Source organism: Quercus lobata, chromosome 6, assembly GCF_001633185.2.
Source record: "Quercus lobata isolate SW786 chromosome 6, ValleyOak3.0 Primary Assembly, whole genome shotgun sequence".
Classification (NCBI taxonomy): domain Eukaryota; kingdom Viridiplantae; phylum Streptophyta; class Magnoliopsida; order Fagales; family Fagaceae; genus Quercus; species Quercus lobata.
In genome coordinates, this window is record NC_044909.1 from 19,276,383 (window position 1) to 19,295,899 (window position 19,517).

Consider the following 19,517-nt stretch of genomic DNA (forward strand, 5'->3'; position numbering starts at 1 on the left):
ACCAAATTGTCTCTCTTTAATCCCTTAAAACAAAGGTTACATGGCACTACAAGGGTTAAATTTGTTAAATGATTTTGTATTTAGAAATTGAAGAGAAACAATACAGTCTTTTTATGTGATGCCATATATGCAAAGGTTACGTAAATTGCACATAACATATGTTTTAGTCCTGATTAACAACCCAATGGACAATAAGGTGCAAAGTGAAATACAAGTTATAATTTACAATGATAATAATATATTTTAAAAGTTTGGGGTGATAAATGTATATAGGGATTATAGTTTAGGGTACTATAATTTCCTCAAATCTTTATGCCATATATTTATGAGGGCAGAACTTGCTAGTGAAAATTATATACCTCCAAAAAAAAAAAAAGGTGTATCAAATGTAAGTCATTGGTCTATTAAAAAAAAAAAGTGTAAGCCGTAATTACAAGGTACGTTTGCCACTACGAGCAATGATGTTGGAAATATTGTCCACATCCTTTGCATGAAGGTTGTTGGTCGTTGCCAGAACCGATCGAAGAATATGATCGCTTTTGCCTTGCTCAGTAATAGGCAATGAACTCATTTGCAGGCTGTTGGAATTAAACAGAACCCTAACCTTTTTGATCAAATCCATCTGATCCTCACAATGGAAAATTGCATCGGTAGAGCCCAGTTCCACAACCCCATTTGCCCAAGGTATACAAACCATGGTCTGGAGCCCCAAGGACTGCCCTTGACTAGCCCGACCGCACGGTAAGCCTGCAAGTTGGTCCGAACCCACAACCCAGATGGGGCTTGAATTGAAGAAGGCATGGCTTGGGAGGTCACCTCCTCTGATGATGGAGGAATAAAACATTGACGAATTGAAGAACCACTCGATGTTAGGGAGATCATCTTCTAAAACAATCTCGTCGTCACCATTGGACATGTCAGACACGCCACAGATCACAGAATAGAGCTTGCCAAGTGCCTTCTTCCTGAGCTCTTGTTCCACCACTACTTTTTTCGTTTTGGCTTTGCCATTGGAGTTGTTGTTTCCTCTGTAGTATCCATTGCTCCAACCCAAAATGAATGAGCCAGAGTAGTCGTACAATGGCTCCCATAAGATGGCATAGGTCCAATTCTCGTGAGCCCCCTCAATTAGGGTTTGGAGGTGGTGTTGCATGGTTTCCTGGTTCAAGAGCTCCATAGACGACTGGGATTGCATGAGGGCCATGTTGGGATGCGTTGTGAGGTCTGAGCTTTCTCCAGGTTGAAAATTATTGTCATCTACCGGTTGAACAGAAAATAATCATCTTAGGTTGACGTTCAATTGATGGAGTTAGAAAATTTATTAATCTCTAGATTCAACTTTCAATTAATTGTAAATCAATAAGTCTAGCGTTCCAACTTCCAACATATTTCACAACTACCATAATAACGATAAATAATAAAATAACATTGACGGTAGGCTATGTAAGAACTATGAAAGCACGAACACCATGAAAACAAGATCAAGAATAGGACTTGACACTTCTATCCTATAATTTTATTTATTTATAGGAATATTTTATGTTTATAAATAAGTTTTGATAATAAATTACAATGATCAAAATCTTAAGAAATATATCTGAAATTAAAGAAGTTTTTTTTAAGGGTCATGCTAACGGCACTCGTTAAGAATTTATTTTAGGAAAATTTTGATATCATTTTTATGGGAAATGAAAAAAAAAACTGATAAAACATTAATTGTTTTTTTTTTTCTTTTCCCATAAAAACTTTCTTTAACTGAATTTTTAACGAGTGCCCTAGCATTTCCCTTTTTTTAATAAAAAATATATATATATTCTCTTAACATAATGAGAACACACATGTAGAAGTTTTTACAGCATGTGTAGCACAGACACACTTACCGAACATGAACATGTTGAGAATTTTGAAGTGATTGTGCTTCTTATTGTAAGATCAATAATGTATTAACTCAATAATTGTGAAAAATATTGTGTGGCATTGCTTTAGGAGAAATTAAGAATTAAATTGAGGTGATTGTGCAGAAGAAGACTCACCCATTGACTTAGTAGTAGAATCTAGCGCTTTTTGGACCAAAGTAGGCATACGGATAAATTCTGTTTTCCTTGTTTATTTCTCTTGGTTGAAGACTGATCATGGGTTGAAGCAGAAGCACAACTCTCAGGACATGGGACCGAAATATACCAATCCATTGGTGGTGATGGTGGTGGTGGTGGTGGTAGTGTGGAGGCTGAGTATTCAAATGAGAAAGAAGAGTCTTTCTTGCTTCTCCAAATATTTGACTTCCTGGACCTTATATGAGGATTCAATACATTTGAAGGGAAATTTCCATGAATGGTATACAAACTATTTGCTACAGACAAGTTTGGTGAGAAAATTGACAGTGGTGAATAAAATAATTTTGGTGGTGACATTGAAGATGGTGTGCCAGTGGTGGTGGTAGTAGCTGTTGAATCATATGAGAAAGACTCATCACTTGTCTCGGAGGTGGTAGCAGCTGTGAGATCACATGAAAAAGACTCTTCACTTGTCTGAGAATTCGATATATTTACACGGACAGAAGATTTTATTGAATTAGAATAAGAGAATTGTAGAAGAGGAGGAGGAGGAGGAGGAGGAAGATGTGCTAGGGGTGTAACTGGTGGCCTTGGAGGTGATATGTTGATGGTGGCAGCAGCAGTAATGGTGGTGATGGGTGGGATTTCGTATGAAAAAGAAGACTTCTCACTTGTCTGAGAGTATGACGTCCCTGTCCATGTTTGGGGATTTGAATTGTATATATGGAAATGAGATTGTGAATAAGAATTTGCTCCATCAGTGTCTAGAGAATTTGCTACCGACCTTTCTGGTGGGAAGATTGAAAAAATGGAATATGAGTCTTTAGAAAGTGGGGGAAGCGGTGGCGTTGGAGGTCTTGTGTTGGTGGCAGTAGGGGGTGAGACTTTATATGAAAAAGAAGATTCCTTACTTGTGAGAGACTTTGACTTGGTAGAACTTATTTCAGAACTCGATTTATATGCAGGGAAATAAGATTGTATTGAACGAGAATAAGAATTTTTATGACCGCTGAATGAACTGTTTGTTTCAGACTTGTTTGGTGGGAAAATTGATTGTATGGAATAAGAGACTTGAGAAAGTGTTTCATTAGATTTTGAACTCCCATATTCAGACTTAGATGGTCGGAAGATTGACCACATGGAAAGAGAGAATCGCCGCGTCTTAGTAGCTGACGAACCACTAGTCGGAGACTTGTTTGGTGGGAAGATTGATGGTATGGAAGTAGAGAATAGTGAAAGCGTTTTCTTAGATGCTGAACTGCCAGAACGAGACTTTTTTGATGGTAAGAATGAGGATATAGAGCGTGTAAATTGTCGAAATTTGTCTTTTCTAATTGGGCTACTTGGCTCAGATTTGGTGGAATTGGTCATTTTTGATTCCATTGAGGAACTCAAAGGTGGAGGATTTCTAACGTTTGATTCCATGGAAGGAGCAATGTTCCAGTTTGATAGAAAGAAGGATGCTTTAAAGAGATTGCAAGATTCAGAAACTCCTTAAAGTTGTCATACTTCTTGTTATATCCCTATCATAAAATAGACATAACTAATTAAAAATTATGAAATCAAATGACGGATGAATTCCAATTGTCTCATTTGACTAAGACTTACTTTCAATCCCCAGCTACAACAGGAGCTTTTAGACCAATCTTGGCTGCAGTTGGTATTTGGTTGGGATAAGTGCGCTCGAAAGTCTTCGATTAGTACAGTAATTCCAAATCTTAGATGCAACGAAAATGAACAAAAGTCTTCATGCGAGGCAGAAAGAATCCACAGGAAACTTTCTAGCCTCTTCTTTTGAATCCCTATGAAATTCCGTTGCAGCTTCGCCTTCTCCTTGAGAGTGCCACCGATGTTAAAGTTGTTGTGTGCTTGTATGTGATAATTGAATGCTGCGTGAAAGCATTAAAGATAGAGCATAGATAGAGAATACACAAGCACACAGGTTATCATGGTTTAGCCTAACAGCCTATAGTATGAAAGCTCATAACGGCTACATCTATTTATCAAGCACTTTTGTTACAATGAACTCAATATATAAAGTTAAATTGCTTATTCTACATACAAGTAAATAGGCCTACAATTAATTTGGACCACTTGTACCATAATATATCTAACAGTCATCCTCCAAACCATCACCATTATAAGCTTGAACACTGCAGACATTGTCAAGAACTCAACACAAAAAAGAAGCTCCGTAGATCCTTCCCAATTTGGACTAATCTTCCTTTTTATTTTTTGACTATTTATATGGAATCCATTACCCTAGCCGACATGTCTCTGTCCAGTACACACGACAGAGTAGTAGGAATTCCACTTTCTAATCCTTCCATTTCTAATCTCTTCACTCTTTTCATTTTCCAATAGTCAAGTCGCTGTCTGGTACTACATTATATATGTGCGTGTGTGTGACCCATTCATTACTGCACTAATGAATTTTTAAACATCAATTTCAACATTTGCTTCTCCAAATGTCAAGCACAAAGACAAATTTGTTAGTTTTGGGATGTGCATGAGATTTTTCAAATAAGATTAGTGGTACCATATATTGGACTATGAAGATTTATGCATCTAATCTAGCACTAGATGTGTTTGTCATACCTAATCTTACCTAAATACGGTTGTTTGAGTATGTTAATTAGTATGAAACACTAGATACAAATAATGAATATTGACTATCAATTGGATTAATATATAAAAGGAAGAAAAAGAAATCATCAACCATAAATCAATAGATATTCAAGTTAGATAGAAATGAATAGAAATTAAGGTAAAATAGAAATGAAAAAGGAGAAGAAGAAATGGAGTAGAGAGATTAAAGAGAGTTAGTGTGAGACTATAAGAACTTTCACTGACACTAAGTGATAAGGTAGGTGGCTGCAAAGAAGAAAATTGGAAAATGCAAATTGAAAAGGTGAAGCTTCTAGATATAGGAAGCTACAGCCCAATAGAAACTTATAAAAGTCGGGTTGTGTGATGATGTTTTGGGGGAGGAGAGATGGAGAAAGACTAACAAAGGGTCAAAATTGTTAAACAAATTTGAATGAAACAATGACTCATGAGGGCCAGTCAGTTTCATTTGGAGGGGCCAACTCTTAGTATTAATATTATTATTTTTGCGATGCAAAGGAAAGATCAAATCCTAAGACCATTAGCATTGGATGAATCCGAATTATTCAAAGAGAGTTTGAAGACTAGTGCAAATTTTAATAAAACAACATTCTTTTAGACTTTTCACTATCAAATTTATCTAAAATATGCCTAAGATCCAGCGAGACACTTCCTTAGAATATCTTACTCGGCTGTTCCTTGTATAAGGCCATATGCTTCATTTGAGAATAGTTGATGCCTAAAGTAGTTATCAGTGTAAAAATAAATAAATAATTTTTTTTTTTAAAATCATGAAAAATGAAATTTTCTGACTGTGTATGTCTCAACTGACAATCTTCCTCATTATGTTCAGACACTATGCAATTGAGAAAGAAAAATATGACTAAAAAATAGTTACACCATTATCTGAGAGCACACCTCCAGACACAATGAACAACCAGAATCTAATAATCTAATTAAATGTCTGAGAGCACACCTCAATGTCGGTCAAGTTGGAACATACAGATGCTACCAACAAGTTCCATACAGAAAGTTCTGGCTTCATTCCTTGGCTAATCATTTCCTCCAACCACAAAATAGCTTCGTACTGCCTACCCACAGAGCAAAGACCCCTGATAAGTATATTATAAGTATCAACACAAGGCCAATATGATTTGATTAACATCTCCTGCAACACTTCACTTGCTTCAAGATATCTACTTTCACAACATAACCCATCAATTAAAATGCTGTAAGTTTCCTTGTCTGCATTGCAACCCAACTTCTTAGCCATTTTCTTCAAATACTCAACAGCAAGGACCGATTTCCTCTCATTACACAATCCTTTCAGCACAATATTATATGCCCTAACATTTGGTACACAATTTCCCTCCATTTCCTCTTCAATTACCTTCACTGCTGCATCAACATTCCCTCCCCTACACAATGCTGCTAACTTTGATTCATAAATCAAGTTTGTTGGCCGAAATCCTGTTTCTTGCATTTGAATGAGAACTTTGTTAGCCTCACTAATCTTACCTTCATTGTAAAGATCAATAGCCATAGCACTATAACTAACCAAACTGGGAATCCCACCTCTGATCAAAGCTTCATTAATCAAACGCTTGGTGCCTTCTATATCTTCACCAGTACTACACTGACCAAGGTCAAGATGGTGGAAACATTGCTTACGAGCCTTCAGCCCCTTCCTTAAAATCTTACCAAGAATTTCCACAGTCTTTTCAACTTGCCGATTATCACATAAAGTATATAACAAGGTTCTATAGACTACAACATCCTCACCACTACCCTTCTGAGAGATCCTCCAAAACATTGAATACAACAAATGGGTGGCCTCATTCAACCTCCTATCTTCACACAACCCTTTCATTAGAATCCGATAGCTTTCCTTATTTGGATAGCAACCTTGATAATTCATCTCTAAGAAGACTTGCAATGCAAGAACAGAACAACCCCTCTGGCACAGAGCATCCATGAGCAAGTTCAAGGAACGAATCCGAGACTTCACTTCCCACCCATATGAGCTTTCTAAGAACAAACGATGAGCGGCTATAAGCTTAGATTCATTGACCAATATCTGCAACAGGGTGTTGAAAGATTCTGTCCTATTCACGCAGTTGAACTGAGGAATGCTTTTAAAAAGAGAGACAGCTTCATCTAGCAATCCAGCTCTCGCATAGGTTTTGATTGCATTAACAAAGACTGAATCTTTGCATTCACACGAGTCTTCTTTCATCCAGTCAATCACCTCTTTCATCTCACAAATCCAGCCTGCATTTCCTAGGATGCCAATAATGGTGGCATAGACTGGACCATTATGACCGTAATTGGGGAACTTGTATTTGGCTTCCTTGAAGATTTGGAGCGCTGTTAATGGGTTTTTCTGGTTCCGCATAATTTGAGAAAGGTGAGTCGGTGTCAAAAGTCTTGGCCATGTCACAATCATGGTGCTTCAACATTTGCTAAATCTACTCAATCATACCTCCAACAACTGTTACATCATTGAAACAATGAGTCCTGAAAGATAAGCATATAAGTCAGCACTGAATAGCAAATTTGTTAATCTGCATGAACACATGATATATAAGAAATCCAAAACTCAAAAGTGAATGTTGGCCACTCATTGTGCATAAGCTTATGATTGCATTCTTTGTGTAAACAAATAATAATAATTGCTTGCATGAGTTCACTTATATTGAATTTTTATCTAGGCCAGCTCTTTCTTTGGCATAATATAGAACCATTAACATGCAGAGCCTTTGTATATTTATGTTTGGGACAAAATGAAATAACACGGTGACTCTAGTAAGGGTACCTGAACTCCAACAAATATGTCAAAGTCAGAAAGAGATCTTGTAAGTACAAGCAATATTGAAGTACATTTGCATAAGCATTTCATCAATCTCATGAAGTGCAAACCTATGACTATTAGCTAAAATTCATATAAAATATAACATAAAATGTCAAATGCGAGCCAAACCAATATGAAACATTGAAAAGATATGTAAAAAATTGAGAAAATATAAAATATGGAATGCATGTAGCAATAATATATGCAACTAGCTTGTAATCCTTAATGGAGGTGGTTAGTGAATAATAAAATTCTTAATCAACCTCAAATGAAAATATCTTCCATGACATTACCAAATCATTATATTTGAATGTACAAACTAGTTAAGGTAGAAACCAGAACTGGTACCAAAGGTCCATTAATTTCAATGAGCAAAATATTTGGTGTATATACATATAAAAGACAGAAGCAATAACGAATATCAGCTTAATTTATGCTTCAGTTTTATCAACCCTTTATAATTTTTTTTTTTTTTGATAGATAGATAGATAAAAACCCTTTATAATTGAGTTCAGTAAAACAGAATGAATACCGCAACTGGACCACCATTACCCCACTGGAAACACAGCTGTTTTCACAAACCAGTCAGCCCCTACAGCAATAAAATATTCATTTCGAAGCCCTAAACAGAACATGGAACGATCATGAGGGTAATGTAATTCAACACCACCACTCTTTCTGTCTTTCATCAGTTGGCTTTCCATTCAGGAAAGATTGCCTAATAGGCTTCTTGAATGGGGATATGAGAGTCATGATCATTTGTTCATTGTGTGCTCTTTCACTCATAGCGAGTTCATGGCAGGAAGATTTCAAGTGGGGTATTGATAACTTACAGAGGAAATACTTCAGATCCTCTTTGTGTAGAGTGAAGTTGGCAGCAATAATATCTACACTGTATTTTGTTGTATTGAGCTTAATAATAATACCTCATCTGATTCAACCAAAACAATAAATAAATAAATAAATAATTGCATAAACAAACAAAGTTTTCCAAGTTTCGCACTATTTCTTCCCCAAATCTGAGCCTCACTCTCCACAACCCTCCCCTCTCACTACTACCCTCACATCCTCCTTTAATACCCTTTCCTCTTTCTCTGAATCCAAACCCCAAATACAACAACATCAACAAGTACAACATCCAGAGGATTCTATTTTATATTCTCTGCATTGCTCTCCCTCATGTCCCATATGGTCCAAAACCCAAAATATTTTTTCCCTATTCGACATGCATGGCTCACTGCATTCTCTGCATTGTTCTCCATTATAATGATTTTTACATATCAAAACACGAGCTTTCTAACAAATTTGTCAAAGGTTACACATATAAAGTTAAACCCATGTTGGACCAGACATTTAACATAAACTCAACATAGCAAAACATGTAACAAACACAACTCTCCGAGGCATTCTGTCAAACATCTGGCAGATAAGACTGATGTTTTTACACAGACAAGAAAAACGAAATGTGGACGACATAAAAGGAATTTTGACTTACAAAGAGAAACCCTTTTTTCAATTTTTCACTATAAAGGAATGAAAACAAAAAAAATCCAGCAACAAAAACCCCCCCAACAAATCCAGCAATGGCAATTAAGAAAAAGCAAAAGAGAGAGACCAGCTGGAGAGAAAGAGAAAAGAAACTCACCGGCGCCGGCGCCGGCGCCGTCGCCATCACCTTGGACCTGGTCTGGCCGAACTGGCGCCATCGACGGCGAGCGTCGGCAGGTCTGAGTTTTGTGATTTGTGATTTGGGAAAGCGTTTTGAGTTTTGGTGAAACGGTGTCGTTGCAGATGGTTTTGGTGAAACGGCCAGTTCAGTTCAGTGGGCCTGCTTTAGTGGAATTCTCAACCGCGTCGTACGACTCGTATTGTACAATTTGTACTACTATATTCTTGTTTCTTCTCATTACATTATCTTCTCTTTACTTTCTTTTAAATCAAATGCAATAACAAACTACATATGCTTGTTTTATAAAAAATTTAAGGAAATTAGAATAAATTCTATAGAGTAAATCTTTAGTTTCTATCAATTTATTTAAGAGGAACTTTTCTAAAACCTCCAGCGGTACTACAACAATCCTTAAAAAAAAAAAAAAGAAAAAAAAAAAAAGAAGAAGAAAAAGGAACTAGAAATTATAAAACGAAGTTATTATTTGGAATCTCCCTTTTCCTCCCTCTTTGGACCCCAACAAAGGCCAAAACTCTTTTTTTTTTTTTCTTTTTTTTAAATTCAAATTTTGAAGTCCTCTAAAATAAGAACATAAAGAAATAAAAAAATTACAGATCGTAAGTACTTAAATATGGAATACGGTTAGTTTATATTTTTTTTTTATACCACAAAAAACAAATAAAACCCATAAAAAAAGCGTATATATATATATATATAAACAGTAAGAAAAAGAGAAAAGACAAATCAAGTTATTATTGTTACAGATGTAGCGATTGTTTATCCATATAAATTATACTATTGTGTGCATGAGTTGAAATTTAAGGTGCGTTTAAATAAAATAAAATAAAATGAAATTTTATTTTCATACTTTCTTAAAATTGGTTAATTATAGTTTAAAGCTAAAAAGTTATTAGCTAGAGCCATATAGTATAACTAATATTTTTTAGTATTTTTAACTGACCATGTAAATTTAAATACCCCAATTCCAACTATAGATTTTTTTTTTTTTTTAAAGCTAAAAATTTAAAAGAAAAAATTGTTGCAAAACAAGCACACTCGAAGGATGATATTTCTTTTTCCACCCTTACTTTTCTCTTGTCCGTGGACAGCATGGGGAGAGAGAAGGGGTGGGTATTGCACTAGTGAGTAGTGGCTTCATTATTGAAGGCGTAGGGTATAGGTAGGAGAGAGACAATCATAATAAGCAGTGACTGAATTATTTAAGGTGTAGGGTATAGGAGAGAGACATTAATAATGAGTAGTGATTGAATTATTTAAGGTGTAGGCCAGCTATAGGAGAGAGACTATCATAATTATTTTAAGTGTTAATATATATATTTTATTTTATAGGGAATGTGTTTCATGATCGATATGATTTATTTTTAGACAGTTTAAAAGGAGAATTATGTTTTTTTATATTCATTTTTATGTACTTTTACATTATAAACTAAATATATATGTGTAATATTTTACATATTTGCATGAAGTATGCAATATTTCTCTTTAAAAAAAAAAGAGTAATATAGAATATTGTACATTACCATTTATGCAAATGTATTTATTTTCAATCCAAAGTTGACAATAAGTATAGTGAGCACAAGGCTTGGTATTGAGGAGAACAAAATCTAATAGCTCTCTCAAACACAAGATGGGAGCCACTTCAACAAATATATGAGATTGAATTGATCGAATCAGAGAGTTACGCTTGTAGGCTTGTAGCCTCTATTTTAGACTTAAAATAATGGTAAACAAATTTGTGTTGAACCGAGCTTATGACCTTCAAAGATCATTAATAAGCTATTCAAGTATTGATAAGCTACGATTAATATTCTTATATTCAAGTAGATAAGAAGATGGAAGTCCCAGCTACCATTGATAAGCAACCTTACTCATGGAAGGAACTTGGGAAGAACTTGAAACACAATAAAAGAAAAGGACTTCCCATGGAAACTGTTATCACCTACCTAAGAGTGGAGGAAGAGTACAAAAACGAATTCAAGACGATTCTTCTGATTTTATTGGCACTGTTGGATCTAAGGTAAATTTCAATACTTCAAATGATAGCATTCAAAAGATTTTTTTTTTAAAAAAAAAAAAAAATGATAGATATCAATGCGACAATGCCTAAAAGGAAGAATAAAAAAAATTAGGCTAATGAAAATCAAAATAACGGTAACTCTAATCTTAGAAGAAACAAAGGCCACTCGTCAAGGAAAGCACAAAATAATAATGAAAATTTTGAATCATATAGCATTACCAAAATTAGAAGAAAGACTTCTAAATTGTGAAGAAAAACACTGAATTGATGGATTTCATTTCTGACGATATTTATGAATTTGCAGGATTTTTTAAACAAGGTGAAAATAGATATTTCATAATTTATTGATGATGTTTAATAATATTCTTATATATGTTTATCTTAATTGGTTGCTAACTGTGAATTACTAATCATTGCATTGTCTATTACCATTATTAGGTAAATTATTGCCTCCAATATATATAGTTAAACATACTTAGGTAAATTACATCCTTTAGTATTAATCTAGGGGAGTAGCATAATCTACAAAATATAATTAGTCAAGAAAAACTACAAACAAATTTTATATTCTCAATCTTCTCCAACATCCTTTAGAAACTTCAATGTGATGTTCTTGAGTATCGTTACAACATTTTTCATGTTTGACCTCTCTTCAGGTATCTCTGTTGAACAATCCATAGCCAATTGCATAACAGACAACATACAATCTAGCTTAGCATTAAAATTCTCTTCACCTCTCTTCAACAAATTAGCATCTATAACTTCAATTACTGAAAGGGGTATTGACTGTTTTACCCAATCTTTTAGGCTCATTTCTTCTGTAAACATTTCATCTGTGGGACTCTTTCTTGTGAATGTTTCCATCAACAAAATGTCATAACTATACACATCGCCACGTGTGGAAATGGTCCCTTGTGATCCATACTCTACAAGTTTGATTGAAATTTATTGTTAGAAAGTATTCAATATCTTTCCTTGATAATAAATAATAATAATAAAAAATTGCTCAATACTTTTCTAAGACAACTTTGCGTTTGTGTGTGTGTCTTTGTAAACATAAAATTGAGTTGTAAACTAGAAACATTACCTGGTGCCATGTAACCAATAGTGGCCAATGTCATGGTTTGTGTTATAGATTCTTCATTGCCTAAGAATTTTGAAATGCCAAAGTCACTCACATGTGCAACCATATCTTTGTTTAGGAGAATATTGCTGGGCTTCAAATCACAATGAACAACAGGTAAAGGACAACCATGATGGAGATACTCCAATGATGATGCAACATCTATCATCGTGTTCAATCTTTCTATCATATCCAAGAAGTGGTTATGAGAGTACAACCACTTCTTAAGACTCCCTTTGGGCATGTACTCTAGTACCAAGGCTTTAAAATCAATCCTACTACAACTACTGATGATTTTCACAAGATTACGATGGTGAATACTGCACAATACATCACATTCAGCTTTAAAACTCTTGAACCCTCCTTCTATATTCAAATTAAAAACCTTTACGGCAATACTAGTACCATCTGAAAGCATCCCTCTGTACACCGAGCCAAAACTCCCTTTCCCAACTAAGTTACTTTCGCTAAATCCACCTGTTGCTTGTTCAAGTTCTAGATATGTTATTCTTCTCCATGTTGCTAAAGTTAACAAATCTCCTTGACCATTATGTTTTGCGTCTCTCTTTTGGCATCTCAGCAGAGCAAATATGAGGAATAATGCCAGTATTGTTGCAATCATTGCCGGTAATATATACCTTAATATAACTGCAGTGGTTGATTGTCCAGCATTACTTGTTTCACAGGGTGGAACTTTAAGTTGAGGTGGACCACATAATGCTTGATTTCCCATGAATGATGAGGCTGAGAATTGAGCAATAGCACCCCCAAATGGAATTTCACCTTGCAATCTATTGAAAGACACATTGAAATATTTAAGGCATTTGAGTTTCATTAGAGACTTGGGAATTTCTGCTGAGAAGTTGTTATCAGAGAGATCCAAGTGTTCCATGCTTATCAACATACCAAATGATTGAGGAATAGGACCCCGGAATTTGTTATGAGCTAAGGATAGGCTTACCAAAGAACATAGGCCTCTAATAGCATGGATGTCACCTGATAGTTTATTCCATGATAGGTCCATTTGTGTTACATGCTCCAATTTCCCAACATCTAATGGCAGATAGCCACTTAAAGAATTAGAGGACAAGTTTATTTGCAGTATGTCTGTAAGACTCCAAAAGGATGGGGGTATGGAAGTCAGCTTGTTGGAATTCAAGTACAACTTTTGAAGTTTAGAAAGACTTCCCCAACATGTTGGTATTGGTCCAAAGAGCTTATTATGGTTTAAAAATAATTCATCCAGGTTCCTCAACTGACAAATACCATTTGGTATAGATCTTTGCAATCTATTGTGTTGAAGATACAAACCTTGGAGGTTTCTCATTCCTCCAACTGTAAATGGAATTGGTCCAACCAATTCATTGTTTTTTAGGTCTAAGGTCATCAAGTTGCTTAAATTACCAATCTCTCTTGGAATTATGCCCTTAATGTTGCAATTAAATGCTACAAATTCTTCCAAAGAAGTAGAGAAATTTCCTATGGAAATTGGAAGGGTTCCATTCAGTGGGTTTTCCGCTACCACTATACTTGTCAAATTTACGCAGTTTGTCAACGATGAAAGAAAACTCAATTCTAGATTTGAAGAGTTGCTAGTCAAATAATTGTTGACTAAGTTAAGTCTCTCCAGATGCCTTAAATTTCCTAAAGTATTAGGAATAGAGCCAGAGAAATTGTTTGCACCCAACTCAAGTTCAACGAGCGTAGAAGCATTTGAGATAGAACTGGGGATTATTCCCTCTAGTTCATTGCCCCATAGGTATAGCACCTTAAGATTTGGAAGCCAATTGCCAATACTTGGTGGAAGATGGCCTGAGAGCTGGTTCATGTATAAACTAATGACTTCAATCTTTGAGCTATTGAAGATTGCATCTGGGATGTGATCAACTAAGCTGTTATTAGCTAAAGTTGCTTGTGTCAGATTTTGAAGTGCGCCAATCTCAAGTGGTATTTCACCTGCCACAATAACTCAAAACAAATTCAAACCTCATTATCCACAAAATATAATTTTTTTTCTCTTTGGAATATACATCCTATGTATTTAGAAAAATTGATGGCAACTATCATATAAAAGGCCACAACCATCCTATGTACTAAGTGCATTTGAGCCAAGAGCCTTATAGTTCAATGGGTTAACAACTCTTGAAATTTTCAATGAAGATATCTATGATTCAAATTTTCCTCTCCTAACTAAATGAAAAAAAAAAAAAATTAAGTGCATTTGACAAGGTAAAAAAAAAAACAATTGCTTTTTGGTGAATCTCGCACAGACACACGTATACAAATAACAATAATAATCAAATAAGCAAATCAAAAAATAGTACTCATCAAAATCACTCTATGTAGATAATGAAAGAAGATTCAATTTTTTTAGCCAAGGTGGAAAACCTACCCCTTTAAATCTTTTCTTTAAGGAGAGTACTTTTTGTTTATTCTACTTGCTCTATAATAGTAATTTGTGCATGACTTATCTATATATCTATATATATAATAATAGGTGAAACTAAGAGAAACTCAAATTAGAATTCCAAATTAGAGTTCCAATTTTACACCATGTGTCCTAAACTGTTTACTTTTAAAGAGTTTTATTTTTTAATTTTAGAATCAAATGTGGGACCACATAATAAATATTCTTTCAAGTGAATTATTAAGTACAAAAACCAAAGAGTCTAGAATAAATTAATTGTAAAAAAAAATGTTTTTCATAATAATTAAAAATAATAATATGGACAATTTACATTTTATACCTAATAATATCCTTACAAAATTTAAAAGATTTAACAAAATATAAAAATGACTATTAATAGTATTTAAATATTATATATATATATATATATATATATAAGAATTATATTATGTATCTTATTGTATATCTTTAAGTGTATCTATGCATATGTCTGGGGTTACAAGCTAGTAATATATAATGATGCAAATCAATTTAATTAGTCTTGTTAGCCTTTATTCCATTCATTGTGTAAAATTGATTCTCCAGAATCTCCACTGGTATGTTTGTCTACTAGAATCACCATAAACAAACATATCAATTTGTAACAATTTTTTGGTAAGACACTAAGACTTGTAATATGAATTGAGTATGCTAATTAATGTGGTCTTTATAAACACACTGCACCATGTGTACACAATATTCACCACTTTGGTTGGATGAGAAATTATTCTGAATAACCTAGTATATTATATATTTTTCTCACATAAAAGTGAATCTCATGTGTACTTAACTTATAGTGAGACTTACTTTTATGTGAGAGGAGACATATAATACACCATAAACACAAAATAATTTTTCGAGCAAAAAAAAGAAAAAAAGAAACAAATGATACACTAAATCTTTTTCAATTTTTGATCAATAATACTTGGCCTCTAGGTCTAGATTCTCAAAATAATAATAATAATAATAATTGCAATTGATGGGCCTAATTTTTTAAAATTTCAAATACTCTTGGAGCAGAAAGGGAAGTATAGTATTTAAATTGAAGTAGTCATACCTATAAAATTGTTGTCATCCAAGTGAATTATCTCGAGGGAAGTACAGTTTCCCAAACTTTTTGGTATTACTCCTGCAAAATTTCAGAAGGTATACAAGTGATCAATGAGCTGGTAGGCTTAACTTAACCTCTTTTTTTTTTTTTTTTTTTTTTTTTTTTTTTTTTTTTTTGAGAAACAAACACACACACATACACATAAGGAAGAGAGAAAATAGTTCTAACATAAATGCACACAACTCCGCTCAAAAGTCGTGATTAGGCTTAACTTAACTAGTGATAGAGTATGAACTTTTTATTTGGAAATTAAAACAATCAATTTTACAGCTTATATCTTTCCGGGCTTCATAATTAAGGAAGATATCTGTATTACTTGGAAAAGCTTGGGAAACTTTAAACTTAGAATTCTCAAATAATTCAAAAAAATGTTATGTTTACAATATTTTCATAATAAATCCTAAGTGGCAGATTGTTAATAGTGGATAAAAAAGTAATTCTGATAGAATAAAATTAAAATCAATAATAACTTATCATTCATGATTTGTTATGAAAATATTATGGACGTAACACTTCTCACAATTCGAACTAACGTTACTTTTTTACATTAAGTTGGGTCCAGCACATCACCATTGGGATGTGAGGAGACGCCAAATGAACCCCATGAATCATTGATTAATTTGTAGCTATGTCACGTATGGAGTGAATTTTCTTTGAACTTTGATTGTTCAAATGACTTGTACTCATGTTGTGAATTTCAATTTCTTGGATAACTAATACGATAGTCCCTCAAAAAAAAAAAAATGATAAAATACACTTATACCCTTATTATTTAACACATGCATACATATGGATACATTTAAAATTAAACACAATTTTGTCATAAAAATATAAATAATTAGTTAAATTATTTTTTTTAAGTAAACGCAATTAGTCACATATTAAAATCTTACCTGAATTTAATACTATTTATGAATATTTTTTTCTAATTTTTGATAAAATAGAATGTATGGTGATCTTTGTTATGTGATAATTTTTATTGAATATATATGATTGGTTTATTTTATTTTATAGTTCATTAATATTAGATTCTTAGTATTTTGTACTTATTAACTCACTTGACACAAAAATTAAAAAACTTAAGTGGACACATGGCACAAACTTAAGTGGATAATTATTGTATGGTCCCCACATAAATTTAAACACATGGTGCAAATTTATAATATAATTTTAAATTCTAATTTAAGTTTTTCTTAACTTTGCCTATATATATATATATATATATATATCTCCTAACCTAGTTGGCAAAATTTATATGTTGTTGTTTTTTTAAAATGCTATATATTTTTTAATGAAATTTTCAATTAGCTCACCTTTTAATAGTTGGAAATGAAATCTAAAATATATATAAAAAAAATATTGATATTTTAAGTTAATTCAAACAAAAATCAATATTAAATGTCTTAAAAAACCAAGGCATGCATATAATATATTAAAATTTTCGAGTATATAATCATATTTTTAATACTTGTAACTTAATACTAAGTTTGAAAAATATATTAAAACCAAACATGAATAAAAAATTATAACTTACATCATTATATGAGAACAAGGAATACATCATTATTGTACCTCTACAGTATTGTAGATTACACGAAATATATTGTGAAAAATACTACGCACTCTCCACTTTATTAGGATAAGGCCAGCAAAAAGTTGATGCTTAAAGAACTAAACGATTAAAGAAGGATAGGGTAGGGAGGTTGTTGATATATTACATATTGTGATTTATTTGGGAGGCTGGTCACCAAAAAAATATATATATATGTGCATTTTCCGCTCTTTACTTTTCTCTTTTCCGAGTAAGATGAGGAGTACGTACTACGTGATTAAATTATGCAAGGTATAGCCGTATAGGGTATAAGAAATGATAAAATATTTTGAATAAAGTGTATTTGCAAAAAATGTGTATTTTGTGTTCAATAATATGTGCGCATTACTTGTTACCCAATAATTTATGCAAAAGATTCTTTCTCGAGATAAAGGAAAGAGGACAAGATGTTGGGTACCATAAAATAGTTTAAGATAAAAAGTTGTAGATAGTGGAGGGCATCTAACCTGAAAGATTGTTGTCGCTGAGATGAAGTACTTTCAGTGACGATATGTTGCCTAGAGATTCTGGAATATTACCTTCAAAACTGTTCGTATAAGCATACAACACTTGAAGTTTAGGTAAGAACCCAAGCCATGATGGTAACATTCCAGAAAAGTTGTTCAATCCAAAGCTGACAACTTCCAACCGACGCAAGGAAGCTAACTCGTTGGGCAGAGAACCATGAAAATTGTTGTTTCTGAAGGATAAATGAGACAAGAATGTTAGTTTTCCCACTTGTGGAGCAATGGTTCCTAAAAGACCCATGTGAGAAAGATTCAAGGCAGTGACTCTATGGTGTTTGGCACCACAAGTGATCCCAATCCAGTTGCAAACAAAGGTAGAGGAAGACCAATTGCTTGCCAAGGTTTTGTAAGGGTCATCAGTGATATGGTCTTTGAGAGCAAGGAGAGCTGATTGGTCTGTGGTGATGTTGGTCCTTACTGCCATAGCTGTGCTAGCCATTAAACAGTGTACCAACAACAACACAAAAAAGACGAAAATGGAAGAAATCTCCATGAGTTTCTATCTGTCGGTTGATATGTGAGGCCAACTATTGTATAGTATCAAACAAGTGTGGCTGGATGATGATTTTATACATGGAGATATCCACTGTTGTTGAATTACGAAGAAAGAGAAGAGGATGACTAAATCAACATTCACTTTTTATTTTAATTTTAATTTTATTTTTTGTAGTCACGGTCTCTATAAGAAAAGGATAGGGAAAAAGAAAACCGTTTGTTGTGGCTTTCGTCGTTTGGGGGAATATATGAGCAAATTATTTATTTTAAAATTTGAGATGCAAGTTATAAGTAACATAGTTCATGGCCCACATCGGTTTCTTCTATTCATTTCCAGACCTCTGTTATTTTTCTCTTGTGGTTAAGTAAAAATTTTCAATAGAGATTAGGATCAGTCATCATGCATGCATGTACTGTTTGGTGGGATCAATGAAGGAAAAAAAGGATCTATAGAATCAATATTGATCATGACTTTTTCAGCAATAATGATCATGAATTTGACAACATATTTAAGTTTGTTCAATTATTAGATAGTCGATGCATTATTGCACATTGTGATAACGTCTTTACTACTTCAAATAGTTATTAACCCAACCATTTAAATCAGTAATCCAGTGAACCAATACCTTAGCCGATTCGGTTTCTTGACTGGACTACTTATGCAATAGACTTAGTAAAACCAAATAAAATCCAATGGTTTTTCCACAACCCGTGCAACCCGGACAGGTTGATGTGACCCATCTAGTTTTGCTGTTTTGAATAAAATTACTTTTTGGGTTCATTGCATTATTGTTCTCTTCATTTGGAGCATAATGAAAACGAGAGATTTTATAATGAGGTTGATGCTTGAGTTTTCAATATATACAGAGTTTCAAGCTTAGACTGTAATCCATGATATAAGAGCAACGAGTGAAATATAGAATATGCGTAAGATGACTTTGGCATTTGAGATATACTTTTATTGCTATAATTTTAAGAAATAACGAAATATAATGTAATTAGATT

At 33.5% G+C, this 19,517-nt stretch overlaps 3 protein-coding genes across 6 annotated transcripts; all 3 read right to left on the bottom strand.

Annotated features, from left to right (window-relative positions):
• Positions 1–430: 430 nt before the first annotated feature.
• On the bottom strand, positions 431–1,153 carry LOC115949941 (transcription factor MYC1-like). Its single transcript, XM_031067200.1, has one exon. The coding sequence runs from the start codon at positions 1,151–1,153 to the stop codon at positions 431–433; it is 723 nt and encodes a 240-aa protein (XP_030923060.1).
• LOC115949635 (pentatricopeptide repeat-containing protein At1g05600-like) lies at positions 1,073–9,380 on the bottom strand. Of its 4 annotated transcripts, XR_004083031.1 has the most exons (4): positions 9,158–9,380; positions 5,638–7,178; positions 3,663–4,479; positions 3,343–3,577 (listed from the first exon to the last, which is right to left on the bottom strand). XR_004083031.1 is itself a non-coding variant. In XM_031066911.1 (3 exons), the coding sequence occupies exons 2-3, from the start codon at positions 7,105–7,107 to the stop codon at positions 1,165–1,167; spliced, it is 1,563 nt and encodes a 520-aa protein (XP_030922771.1). In that variant the 5' UTR covers positions 7,108–7,178; positions 9,164–9,380; the 3' UTR covers positions 1,073–1,164. The 4 variants fall into 4 exon arrangements, 3 of the variants coding, with proteins under 3 accessions (XP_030922771.1, XP_030922770.1, XP_030922772.1); XM_031066911.1 differs by lacking the exons at positions 3,343–3,577; positions 3,663–4,479 and adding an exon at positions 1,073–1,257 and having other exon boundaries at positions 9,164–9,380; XM_031066910.1 differs by lacking the exons at positions 3,343–3,577; positions 3,663–4,479 and adding an exon at positions 1,073–1,257.
• A 2,409-nt stretch (positions 9,381–11,789) lies between these two features.
• Positions 11,790–18,441, bottom strand: LOC115949942 (probable LRR receptor-like serine/threonine-protein kinase At3g47570). The gene is made up of 3 exons (XM_031067201.1): positions 17,958–18,441; positions 12,307–14,298; positions 11,790–12,145 (listed from the first exon to the last, which is right to left on the bottom strand). The coding sequence occupies exons 1-3, from the start codon at positions 18,439–18,441 to the stop codon at positions 11,790–11,792; spliced, it is 2,832 nt and encodes a 943-aa protein (XP_030923061.1).
• Between the last annotated feature and the right edge of the window lie 1,076 nt (positions 18,442–19,517).